Consider the following 12,645-nt stretch of genomic DNA (forward strand, 5'->3'; position numbering starts at 1 on the left):
TTGCTGTGAAATGACCATCTTATACTAGTGTTGTATTTGATTTTTTGTATTGAACATTTTTCAAATTTGAGATTATATATTTTAGTAATAAACATATAGAACAAATAGAATAACATTTAACAAACAATTAGTCAAATAAGGAAGAACACAACATCATCAAATACCATATGCAATAAGTGAAATCATTCTCTTTGTAACTTAACAAGTAAGATGTTTCAAGAGTCGTTAGATGTTCCGAGAACAGTCTCCATGTGTCGATTAATGTCGTTCAAATATTTTGTTGAGTTGTATTCTTCGTTATCCAATAGTTCTTCTGAGTATGTCCTCTGCAGTTTTGAGTTTTCTCCTTCTTTTAGCTTATCTAAGCTGCACTTGTCTCCCTTCAGAATCTCCACAACCTGTGTATATGTATCATAAATTATTATATATGTGTGACTATGTTAGTCACTTTTGCTAAAGAAAAGTGTGAATGTTTTTTGTTATGCATGCCTGGCTCATGTGAGGCCGGTTCATGGAGGTTTGATGTATACACAAGGACGCTATGGAGACAAGACGGTCCAACTCTTCTAGGTCATAGTCATCTCCCAAAATCGGATCAACAAGTTCTTTGATCTTGTTCTCTTTGATCATTGGCTTGGCCTACAAGAACATAGATAGTCCATGTTAGTACTTTTCACAAAGAAATGGATTATTAATAAGAAATCTCATGGAAGTCTCTCATATTTCATTTAAGTTTACAATAAGGAGAATCTCATGTAAGTCTCTCATATTTTAAAAAATCCAAGTATTACAAAAAGTTGAAAAATCTACTTAAAATTTATAAATAGAAATTTTGGATGAATTTCTCAACTTTTTGATCACCTTTTTATAACATTTTTTTTTGGTTTGTGGAAATGTATGAGACTTAACATACTATCATTAGAGACGGTCTAACAATCTACTCACATTGGTTCTGTGACCAAGATCCATCTCAAGTACGTATGAGATAAGGGCTCTATCTAGCTATAGGGTTTAAGAGAGGGTTGCACATCACATACCCACATGACAACGCTATGTTGTGAGCTGTCGATGGCTTGTTTACCAGTAATGAGCTCAAGAAGCAGTACACCGAAAGCATATACATCTGTTTTCTCGTCTACAATTCCGTGCATGAAGAACTCTGGCGGAAGGTAACTGATGTATGAAACACATAAGAGATTATGTGAGATTTAAAAAGTACAAGAGATAAGTGAATCCATGTATATATGATCTACATCAATGAGAGATTTCAAACCCGAATGTTCCTTCCACTTTGGATACAGTATGGTGAGTCCATTGGTCTGGTAGCCATTTCGCTAGCCCAAAATCAGATATCTAATAAAGAAAATTAGGATATGGTTTGAGTTCATTCTTGTTTCATAATCATAAGTTCGAAAGACTATATCTTAGATTTATCTTAATAATCATTACCTGAGCCTCAAAGTTCTCAGTGAGAAGGATGTTAGAAGCTTTGATGTCTTTATGAATGATCCTTCTTTGACAACCTTCATGGAGATAGTACAGTCCCTCAGCTGTTCCCATCGCCACTTTGTATCTTATGCTCCAACTCAGTTTATCTTTTGCCTCTACAAAAATGTTATAAAAATCCTAGTTAGTTTTTTGAATCATCAAATGAATGTCAGACAAGATTGCTTTGAAAACATCAAATATGAAGAAGTTGTTCACCGTATAGCAAAGAAGCGAGGCTTCCATTAGGAGATAGCTCAAGAACAAGATGCATCCCTCCTTCAACACAATATCCAATAAGCTTAGCAATGTTTGGATGATCTACATGAACTATGATCCCTAGTTCTGACAAATAATCCATCGTCATCTCTTCAGCAGAACCTCTAGTCAGTTTCTTTACGGCTACTATTTGCCCATCTGCCATCTCTCCTTTGTATACCTCCGCATATCCTCCTTCTCCGATCAGATTCTCTACCATAAATATCCACAATATTCATGTCACATTATTCCATATATAGAAAAAATGTAACAAAGATTCTCAGAAGTAACAAAATAACATACAAAATGTAACAAAGATTTTTACAAAAAAAGATTCTTTAACAAAATAACATACAAAATGTATTTAAAAAAGATTTTAAAAGTAAGATTTTCTTTTGATAAAAAAAAAAGAAGTAAGATTTTCTAACCAGGGCTATAGCCATTTGTAGCGGTTTGAATATCTTGGAGGGAATAATTTTTCCAGGAAGGTTTGAAAAGGAACAAGTCATCAGTGTCAAGAGCAGCAGCAGGTAGAACAGGGACCATGTTGTCTTTTATGCGTTTGCTCTTGCGTCTGGTTAGTTTAGGGACTCCTTTGAGATGTGAGAATGTATTGAATGGCATCGCTGATGATCCTTTCTTGAGTAAACGGTGGAAACCTCTCCAGTGTCCGTTGGTAGGACCTACATGCGAATGATGATGACGGCGATGGTGGGGATGATGATTAGCTTCTGATGATGATGTGTCTGACGTGCTCAACACGGAAGATGATAGTGTTTCAGATTCTATGTTGCTTAGTAAATCATCGTCTGATTCTGATTTGTTAGCGCAGAAGGTTGCTATTTGTTCTTCATCTGGATAGAATGATGGTAAAATTTTCATGAAATTGTTTAGCCAAGAACAATCTCAAAAGTCAAAAGAATTTTTTTTAATTATTTTACCATGAGAAGAGAAAGAATCAGAGAAGCCAGCTCGAGATCTTCTTGTTGAGAGAGGAGTTGATTGTTTTCCACGATTCTCAACGTTTACATCGCTGCGAGATCACATGCAAAATTGAGAAATTATTTTCAGATTACTTGCAAGACAAGGTTCACGTGCAATGGTTTGCAAATCTTATTTCTCCGAGCAACATTAAAAACATATGTCTCTATATGTTTTGTCAAAAGAAAAATAAAGAAAGGAAATTACTCGGAGGGAGACGGAGAAGACGTTGTCGTGGAAGCTAGAGTTTCTGAGGAGTCTCGAACGCCTTCCATGGAATTGGAGACAGAAAATGAGATTAAGGAAAGAGAAGAGAGGAAGTAACGGAAGACATGATCATTGGTTCTCTTTTATTACACCTCATCTTCTCTTTTGTTATAACTGAAAATCCGCCTCTTCTTTCTTAATTTTAGATGAAATAAAAAAAAATTATTTTCTAAATAGAAAATTCCCAGAGAATATTCTCAATAATTTGATCAATATTTTAAAACCTAAATTTAGAGTAACAGACTAATGTATTGTCCAATCTCAACTTTCTAATTAAAGTCAATATGAAAGTGAAAAAATTTACTACCATTTTCCGATACATTCAGAAGGAAACCATTGTTTATGTGGATGTGACAGCTCCCACGTTGCTGGGTTAACGCCATGGGACACAGTCCGTTTCCGGACAACCCGACAAAGGTTAGTGGACCTGAAGTCATTAGAGAAAGACACAAATACTGTTGTAACATTATAAGCTTTGACTTAACTACATGTTGACCACTTATTTGTATCAAAGCTTCTTTTATGGGCCTAAGGCTCCGGATAGTGTTGGTAACCTTTTGTTGTTTGTGATTCGTTCCAACGACGTTCAAGCTTTGAAGGAATGCAATGTAAGGAGAAGGGAGAAACGACAGAGATGAGGAAAAGCCACACATGATTAGGAAGCACTGATTAGTGGCTTCTTAGTTCTTAACTTCTTATACAGCAATGATATTTTTTTCAGAAGACTTGGTTCGACTTCCGAGGGGTATCTTTTTTTTTTTTTTTGCTCTCATTTGAATCCTTTTAGTGAAATGCTAATTTTTTTTAATGGAATGCTACTTCTTATAGCGAAGGACCTTTTACATATTTCTTCTAAAAGCTACACATCGTTTAATATTGTATGCTACTTGTTTAGGTTACTGGAACATGAATCTTGTGGTGGGAAAGGAATAGGTGAGCAGATAAGCTTCTTAACTCTGAGATACATGTTCATTTACTTCAGCCTTCTCTAGATATCTTTGAAAATTGTTTGATTGTTTATTAATTGATTAAGTGGTGGTTTTTAAGGGGAAAACGATTTACTTAGATCAATCGTTTACAAAAGTAAAGTTTCATATAGTGGAGTGGCTTCCACTGCTAAGAATATCTTAGGGACAAAACGAGTTACATTTTGCTAGGCATAATAATAAAGTTTGGGTTTTACTTTTAGCCGATTATTGTCACGTGCAAATTGTATTTTAGTATGTTAGGGTGATAAAGAGTTTACATGCGCGATTATTAACTTTAACTATATATTAATTTTCTTTTTAGAAGGTCAATTAGCAAAAGCGTGGCTTGAGCATGTAAATATCTTTGTTGTTTAGTATTTTTGAATAGTCTAAATTACTTAAACATGCACAGTATTAGGTCTGAATCCATGTTATGGTCGGCCTTTGTTGTGCTAACCATGAGTTTTACATTTCTACTAGATTTTACTTTTCAAAAATTATGAAGATGACACCAGTGCTATAATTTTACCGAACTTGTTAACATCAGCAACAGGCGTAACATATATCATTAATGCTAATTCCTGACTGAGACATGTTTGCTAAGACCATCTCTAATGGTTTACTCTATTTTTTACTCTAAAATAGAGTAACTCTATAATAGAGTTTGAATTTGCTCCAATGGTACTCTATTTTAAAGTAGATTATAGAGGGATGAACAAAAAAAAAAAATTACTTTATATTTGGAGTAAATTTATTTTTCACTCTATTATAGAGTGAGAAATAGAGTACTATTGGAGCATTTTTTACTCTAAACTCCATTTTAGAGTGAAAAATAGAGTGGAGTTGGAGATGCTCTAACGCCGGATGTAACCGACAAAACATAACCAAAGCTGGTTAAGCAAAACTTTTTTCCTATATTCATATCTTGGCTACTAGCTAGAGGATCTTTGGTATCAACATATATGCTTATTTGTTATATTAAAAAAATTATATGCATATTTGTACAATCTTATCTGATTTCTCTTGTTCTTGTTAGGTTAAAAACCATGCATACTTGGGACGGTGGTGCATGAATTAATTTGCAACCATGCAAGTAAGAACGATTAAACCGTATAACAAAAGACTGATACAGATATTTAAGATAATTTAATTTCTTTTTAAAACAAACATAAGAAACAAATGAAAGAAAAAAAAAGGAAAAAAAGAGCAGACAATTTTTTACCATCCCCCACTAAAATTCTACAACACTGAACCTCAAAAATGCTTAGGCGTGACATTGCCACAAGTGCAAAGTGGGGTGCATGATCATACGTTCCCACTTATATATTTCCTTACCCAAGTCAACCAATCATCTCCCTCCACGTCATCACCTCCCCTTTTCTTCCTCCTCTCAACTAAATTAAAAACCTAAAACCCTTTCTTTACTGTTCTCCTCCCTCCGGCGAAGAATATTGCCGGCGAGGTGTGAACGACTGAAAAACAACCGTGCCGGAACCCGGAAACTCATCCACAAGCCTGCTCCGACACGTAAGACCGAGCTTCTTAGCCAACATGCGCTCCACGCGCTTCGTCACCTCGTGGTTATAATCCTCGCCGCCGTAAGTGGTGGCGACTGAGACGCAATCCGGCCGGAAAACATCAATGGCGCGGGTCAACACCTCCGAGATATCTCCGTGACCGTCGTCGTAGAGAGACAACCCGCACTCGAAGCTCGCGTAGCTGAAACCGTCTTCAGGCGTGACGTGGATGGTCGAGTAACGGTCTCCGTCGACGCCGTTCATCGAGTAGCCGCAAGGATCAAACGCGAAATCGCATATAAACGCGTTTGCGTTTATCGTATCTATACCGCTCAGCCGCGTCATCTCTTTCCCGGCGGCGTCGCTGTTTTTACCGTCGCCTTTCCGTCTGAAGAAGCTCCGAGCGTTGACTCGGTCAAGCTCCGTCATGCATACTTCGACTACAACGAGCGGCTCGTCAGGCTCCACGTCAGCGCTCGCTGTGAACACGTGCCATGCACGTGAAGGATTATTATTATTAGACGGCGTCATGACGGAGGCTTTACGGTAACGGAGGGAGTTGGGGAGGCTTTCTTCGACGATGACGACTTCGTCTTTGAAGCTAGTGTAAGGGAAAGGCTGCTTTTTCGGGAATATGAAGCTCCCTCGCGAGTAGCGGCACGCGCGTAGCGTGAGGCTGAGGGTACGCGCGAGGTGGATGAACGGTCGGATTGATTTGAGGAGTTGCGTGGTGCCGCATGTTTTGATGATGATTTTGGTTGGGTAGACGAAGAGGCTCGACTCGGAGAGGACGTAAGCGTCGAAGCTGTGGTTCGCTACGGCGGAGACCACGGTGCACTGCACTTCGTTTAGGACTTGGTCTAGTGATTCGAAGTCGATTAGACGGAGGCCCATTGGGTTGTTATTGGTTGTTGAGAAACGAAGTTCGAGTCTTTTCTCGAATCCCTCGAACCCGGATACTGCCATTGCAAGGTCAGAAGAAGATGAGTGAGAATAACAGAACAGAGGGGGTTGCTAGGACAGAGCAGAGAGAATGTGTGTTTGTAGAGAGAGAAGAGAGAGGTAGTGGTGGTCAGTGGAGGAGAAGTGATATTTATAGGGAGAGATTCTGGAGGATATAGAGAAGGAGGAGCATGCGGGTTAAGAGACAAAAATATCATGATTGCAAGGCATAATGAAACGAGAAAGATGATGAGAGTTTGTGTCTGCTTTCTACGTGTTTGAATGTATGTATGTATGTATGCGTGTATGTATCTATGAATATGTGTGTATGTGAGAGATCTAATGAGTATGCGTTTCTGATTCTGTTATGTTTTCTTGTGTTCTGTAATGAGAAATTTTTGTAATGGGTTGTGCGTTTCTGACCTTTGTACAAAAACTTTTGGGGATAATTGGAAGAGTGAGATGTGTAGAGTGGTGGATCCAACAAAAGATGGTACTGGGGTCAGAGGTGTCTTTGGGGAGAATCAAACCCTGGTCTGGGGGGGGGGTCAATGTTAAATTAAGACCAACTGTAATTTATTGATGTATAAATCATACAAATTATAGTTTTTGTTATTTTACCGGTGTCAATTGAATCGTTGCCTCTTCAAGTGGATCCATCCTGGATGCATAGCTTGTATTTCAAAGACTGAAATTGAATATCTGGATAATTACGGAGTGGATCAGAGAGTTGATTATCCAGACAAAATGTACCAAATTATAGATATCTTCAAAAATCTAGATATTTGCTCTGTGCTCAATTTTAGATTTTGAATTTTTAACATTGAAAAACAATTAACCAAGTGGTCTTGGCCTAATGGTAAAAGACTCACAGTTGTGAGTACCGCTCTCTGGATTTGATTCCTCTTGGCCATCCGGAGCGCTTTAAGTGATACGAAAATGCGGATCCTGCAAAACTTGTAGTGATTAGTCCTTGGGCCTAGAAAGCCTTTGGGATCACACTACGGTTATAAAAAAAAAACAATGAAAAACAATTACATCATTATATAATTTCTAATTCTATTACATATAATATAATGATCATGGATAATGATTTCACGATGAAATTCTCTCCAAAACTCTTGAATCAACGGATAATTATGCATGTACAACATTTTCGATGGACATGCTCTTTCTACAGCAGACGACCATAACAAGTCTCTGCCCGCAGTACTCATACTCAGAATACGACTATAACGAACGACTCTGCCTGCAATACTCGCACTTTAAAAGCTCCGTTAAATTTTGCATCCTATAATCTATAAAAAGTTATGTTGTTTGAGATTGAAAACTCAAATCTAGCTATAGAACCTTTTAAATCTTAGCCACTAAACTACGATACTTCCACCTTTTGGCTTGAATAGACTCAAAATCGTTGTCGACCGTAACCTTCTAAAATATTCTTAGCACAAATATTAGTTTCTTCGTAATTGGTTCCAAATACACGTTACCTATCACTCATCATGCCAAAATAAAGGACCCATTTTACGTGGCGCATATTAAATAATATAATCTGACTAGCTATATGTATAAACACACACACACACACTATAAAGATCTTGAAAGGCAGTGGAACAAGTGTCTGCAAGAAACATCAATTTTAGTGGCTTGTGTGTCAAACAATTGCTAATGCACATACAGATGCAACCAAAGGTTAAAATTAATTGTTTATTTCAATATATATGCACGTAAACCTTATCTATTTTTTTAATATGGTTTTGACCAAAAACATGTTATTCAATATGGAAGTTTAAGCCGTATAATACGAGAAACATACATATTCAAGCTCCAAAATCTAAGAGAAGATAAGAACAACATCCTGAGTCAGATATATTTTTCCCAAACATATGGAAAAATTTCGAATTGAATACTTCATACATGACGAAAAGAATGAATAATTGGATGTAGCAGGAAGCTCTTTTTGGTTGGAAAGAGAAATGATAAATCGTGTGCTAATTTGAAGATGATTTTGTTGGGGGCTAGCTTTAGAGAGACCTTATTAAAGTTCGAATCATAAGTAAGTCCATATTGTTGCCTTAACAAGAATCATTAAACATTTACCCCTCAATTCATTTGACCACAACTAGCTTGGTCATATCCTTATGTGTATATTACCGGAGAGGGATCAAGACTGCTAAAACGTAATAAATAAAGTTGAAACAAAGAATAGTTAGTGACACCAAAAGAGAAAATGAGTATAGTTACAGAATGAAAGATAGATTGTTGGTATTCATAACTAATCGCTCGTCCAACACTACTATTTGGTATTTTTAATCCGAGTTTCAATAAGAGAAAAAAACTAAAATAGCACTAAATCAAGTTTTTGTTTCCAAACTAGCACTTAAGGCTAAAAGTCACAAAAATAGCATTCAAAGGGTGGGGTTTAGGGTTTAGAATTTAGGGTTTAGGGTTTAGAGTTTAGGTTTTAGGTTTTAGGGTTTAGAGTTGAGAAGTGAGGTTTTGGGGATAAGATTTCAAATTTTGAAAAATAAAAAAATTTAAATTTTTCAAAAGATAAAATGCTATTTTGGTCATTTTAGTTGTTGAGTGCTATTTTTGTGATATAAACTTAGAAAGGTGCTATTTTGGAGATTTGCCATTTCAATAATATATGTTTATTTCTCGAGTTTGAATAATATTAAATGAATTGCAACTTAATATGTGTATTAGTTTTATAGTTTATATCTGCATTCAAATTTTCATTAGATAGAGAAATTTACGCTCATTTATGTTTATTATTTTGCATGCTTCAGATAATTTAATGATATAAATTATGTTAAAATGTGGTATGGTTTCTGATTCTTTATATTTTTTTTGCTAGTATATGGTTTCATTAGATACTTGATTTAGGTTCAAATGAAAAGATTTATGGACATTAAGCACTCTTATAATTGTCCACTACCAATGACAACCCTGATCACTGCAGACTTACACATTAACCAGCCGCCATTTAATTATTCATAGTAAATTGTATGCTTATCGTCCAATATACAGTATTGTTAAGAAATCAGGATCAAGTAAGATTATGCTTAAAGTCAACTTATTCATCCAGTAAATCTATGGAGCTAGATTCACAAATATATCATTGCAACTATAGGCGTTTTATTAATAATAATTTACCGGTAAAAGCATCTGAATCGGATGGTTATTATTATTAACCGGTTTTTTAGTTTATCAGGTTTTACTTCAATTACAAATGTCTTATATGTTTGTTAGATCGTTGGTTCAGAAATTTGTCGGGCGGGAACTTATCGAATTAACGGAAAAACAAACTACTACCAAATAAAAAATGCTCAGGCGTGGCAACTTGCTAATTATATATTTTCCCTTTACAATTTTATTAGGAAGGAATGAAATGAATGCTTCATTACGTGATACCAAAAGTGCCCTTTCAACATCATTTCTATTCTCCATGCAATTTGATGTCTAACTCTGTATTCCGGCATTATCATTATCCATTATTTTTTGCATGAATTATATATAATCTGCCAAAATTATCATTAGAAATGCATGTACTAAACCCTTTTTTTCAAAAAAAAAAAAATCCATGTACTTGTGACTTGTGGGAATCACCTCCAATTCCAGTAGTTTACTCTTGGTTGACTCCATTGCTATATATAATATATATCAGGTCAAAAACTCAAAGGTTAACTGATAAATTATAAATTTAATCATATTATCTGAATTACTTGAATTTGAACCTGAACCTAATAATAAATTTGGAGGATCCCCCGACATCAACACCTAAATAGATGAACTATTTGAGTCTCACCTAACTATTCAATCATGTACCTGATATACATAGACCTCATTTCATGCACATTAATAAATCATCCTAATTAAATATCTAATATCTTTCCATCTAGTTATGCCATTTTTAAACAGTATTACAAAAACAGTTATCCCATAAAAGAGCAAAAACTAAGCAAGGCATGAATTCATTGACTTGAGCAGACGATAACCTTTTGATAAATGCTTCTACTTCATTTGGTAGACTAAACTATGATGATTATTACATAGTCACCAATATACGAGTTCATAGGTAAAAAGGATTTGGGACCAGATAGTTTGTCTATAGCTTTATATTCTAAAAAAGAAAAGTAATCGATTGGTCTTAATGCTTAAAATTTCTTCCTCGTTACTATAGATGGTATTCTTAGCTTTTAATTTAAGTTAGTTTTTTTCCAAAAATTACCACAGTTATAAACTTATAAACTGAACCGTAGTATAATATAAACAAATAAACGATTGATTGGGTTGTGATAATTAGAATATAAAAGTTATACAATTATGGTAGTCGACGTGGAGTAGTGTTGATATGACTGTATCTTATATAAACCAATCATGGGTTAATTTTCTTAGATATATTTATGTTGAAAAACAAAAAAAACTCTCAATATCTTATGTGTCAAGCATGATTAAGGACATCAGATTTGTAAAGAAACCCGCATAGTTTGGACTAAACTTTTAATCAACAAATAAAGTTTTGGACTAAACTAAAATACCATAGTAACCAAAACCAGCCGAACTGCTGACACCTAATGGAATAACATGAATGGAATGTAGAGAAAAACATGAAATATGGGTTGATGATTATCCTACCACAGGGAGGAAATGTTTTAGGGTAGCAGCGCAGTAAGAATTATGACCACAATCCCACGTATAGAGAGCTGCACGCGCACCCACCAATCTTCTCTCACTAGTTTCTTCCATCACTCCCACTCCCACACCCACACATACTTATTTACTATTAACCAACCAATTAATTAACAAAATTTAAAAGAGAATATTCCACCCATACTATAGTTAAACGATAAACAAAATTTGAATTCCACAAGATTAGCTATATATACAGTATTACTTTTTGAAACTAAACTAAGTTATATTGTAACGCTTGACCGGCTACGGCTAATGAATTTTCCACGCTTACTCACTCGGTCTATGTGCTTCATATGTGTGCAGGGCGGTATATTAATGGAGGCTTCTAAGACTTATTTATTAACTATGTAATCAACTACATGACATTTCTTTGTGTTTTGGTTCCATTCACACAATATGGTAAATCATTTGATAGGTTAATTATCTTTTTACTACTTAAATTCAAACGCGCTTAACTCTTGAGTTATTTCTAACAAAATGTATTAATCCATTGTTATAGAAAGTTTTCTCTAACAAAATGTATCTATTTCAAGACTTGTTCTACATTTTTGTAGAGTATTGATTAACTCTGAAATAAAATTAACTAATAATCAAATTTATTTTCATACAATATTTGTTCTTGGCCATAGTTTTCCGTGGGATATTTATTAACCGTTTATTTGATATGGTTCAAATCATCTGATCGATTTAGTTTGTAGAGCATGCAACAATTTTCCGGTCCCAAGACGGTTAATATAATAAAAAAAATTTAAACATCGGACTGGATTTTTTTTAATTATTTTTCCATTAACGAGTGTTTATGTAAGGTTCTGAATGCATTTACGTTTACAAACCTACATTTCTTAGCATTATTGTTTAATAATGCATGTATTAATTCGTTTTTGTGGGCAAACTGTTTTTGTAATCAATTCTTTTTGTTTTAGCATTCACGATATTTAGTGGTTTTGGGTTAACACATCATGTTTGTTTGCTTTTGAAATTGAGGTAGTGAAAGTCCTTGGAGCAATGGATCTAAACTTCGAAGACATTGTATCATAAAAAGGTCAATCACGGATATCCATTATATAACTGTACCACGTGACTTAATTCATCTTACACATATAATAATAATATAAAGGAGATGTCTAAGATTTTCTGTTAAAAAAAACATTCTCCACAAAATCTATTCTCTCTTTTTAAAGCCGCGTGCTGTATTTTTTTATTCCCTTAAATGCTAATCTATTCAGCCGCGTGCTGTAATTTAATATAAGTCGTTTTAGAGAACACAATAATTCATAGAAAACCGAAAACGACATATAATCGAAAGATTGTTTACCTAGCTCGATTAGGCAACACAATAATTCATAGAAAATTAATCGAAAGTAGTATGTTCTAATTTAGATGATCTTGAAGATGATTTGGAAGTTGAAGATAGTCAAATTAATCTTATTATCCTCTTTTTCGAGCGTTTATATGACCTTTTCAGGAGTTGTACTTTTTTCTTTGTAAACAATCTTTTCTTGCGCAATAAATTGAACATTCCCCAAAAA

The 12,645-nt window shown here is 34.9% G+C and overlaps 2 protein-coding genes across 2 annotated transcripts; both read right to left on the reverse strand.

Annotated features, from left to right (window-relative positions):
- Positions 1-65: 65 nt before the first annotated feature.
- Positions 66-4,495, reverse strand: LOC103851200 (receptor-like cytosolic serine/threonine-protein kinase RBK2). Its single transcript, XM_009128042.3, has 9 exons — positions 2,932-4,495; positions 2,685-2,776; positions 2,172-2,597; positions 1,705-1,956; positions 1,450-1,604; positions 1,274-1,353; positions 1,038-1,173; positions 490-639; positions 66-398 (listed from the first exon to the last, which is right to left on the reverse strand). Exons 1-9 carry the CDS (start codon positions 2,997-2,999, stop codon positions 216-218), a joined length of 1,542 nt encoding a protein of 513 aa, XP_009126290.1. The 5' UTR covers positions 3,000-4,495; the 3' UTR covers positions 66-215.
- A 558-nt stretch (positions 4,496-5,053) lies between these two features.
- On the reverse strand, positions 5,054-12,373 carry LOC103851201 (S-adenosylmethionine decarboxylase proenzyme 4). Its single transcript, XM_009128043.3, has one exon. The coding sequence runs from the start codon at positions 6,440-6,442 to the stop codon at positions 5,381-5,383; it is 1,062 nt and encodes a 353-aa protein (XP_009126291.1). The 5' UTR covers positions 6,443-12,373; the 3' UTR covers positions 5,054-5,380.
- Between the last annotated feature and the right edge of the window lie 272 nt (positions 12,374-12,645).

Source organism: Brassica rapa, chromosome A02 (assembly GCF_000309985.2).
Source record: "Brassica rapa cultivar Chiifu-401-42 chromosome A02, CAAS_Brap_v3.01, whole genome shotgun sequence".
NCBI classification, from domain to species: Eukaryota; Viridiplantae; Streptophyta; class Magnoliopsida; order Brassicales; family Brassicaceae; genus Brassica; species Brassica rapa.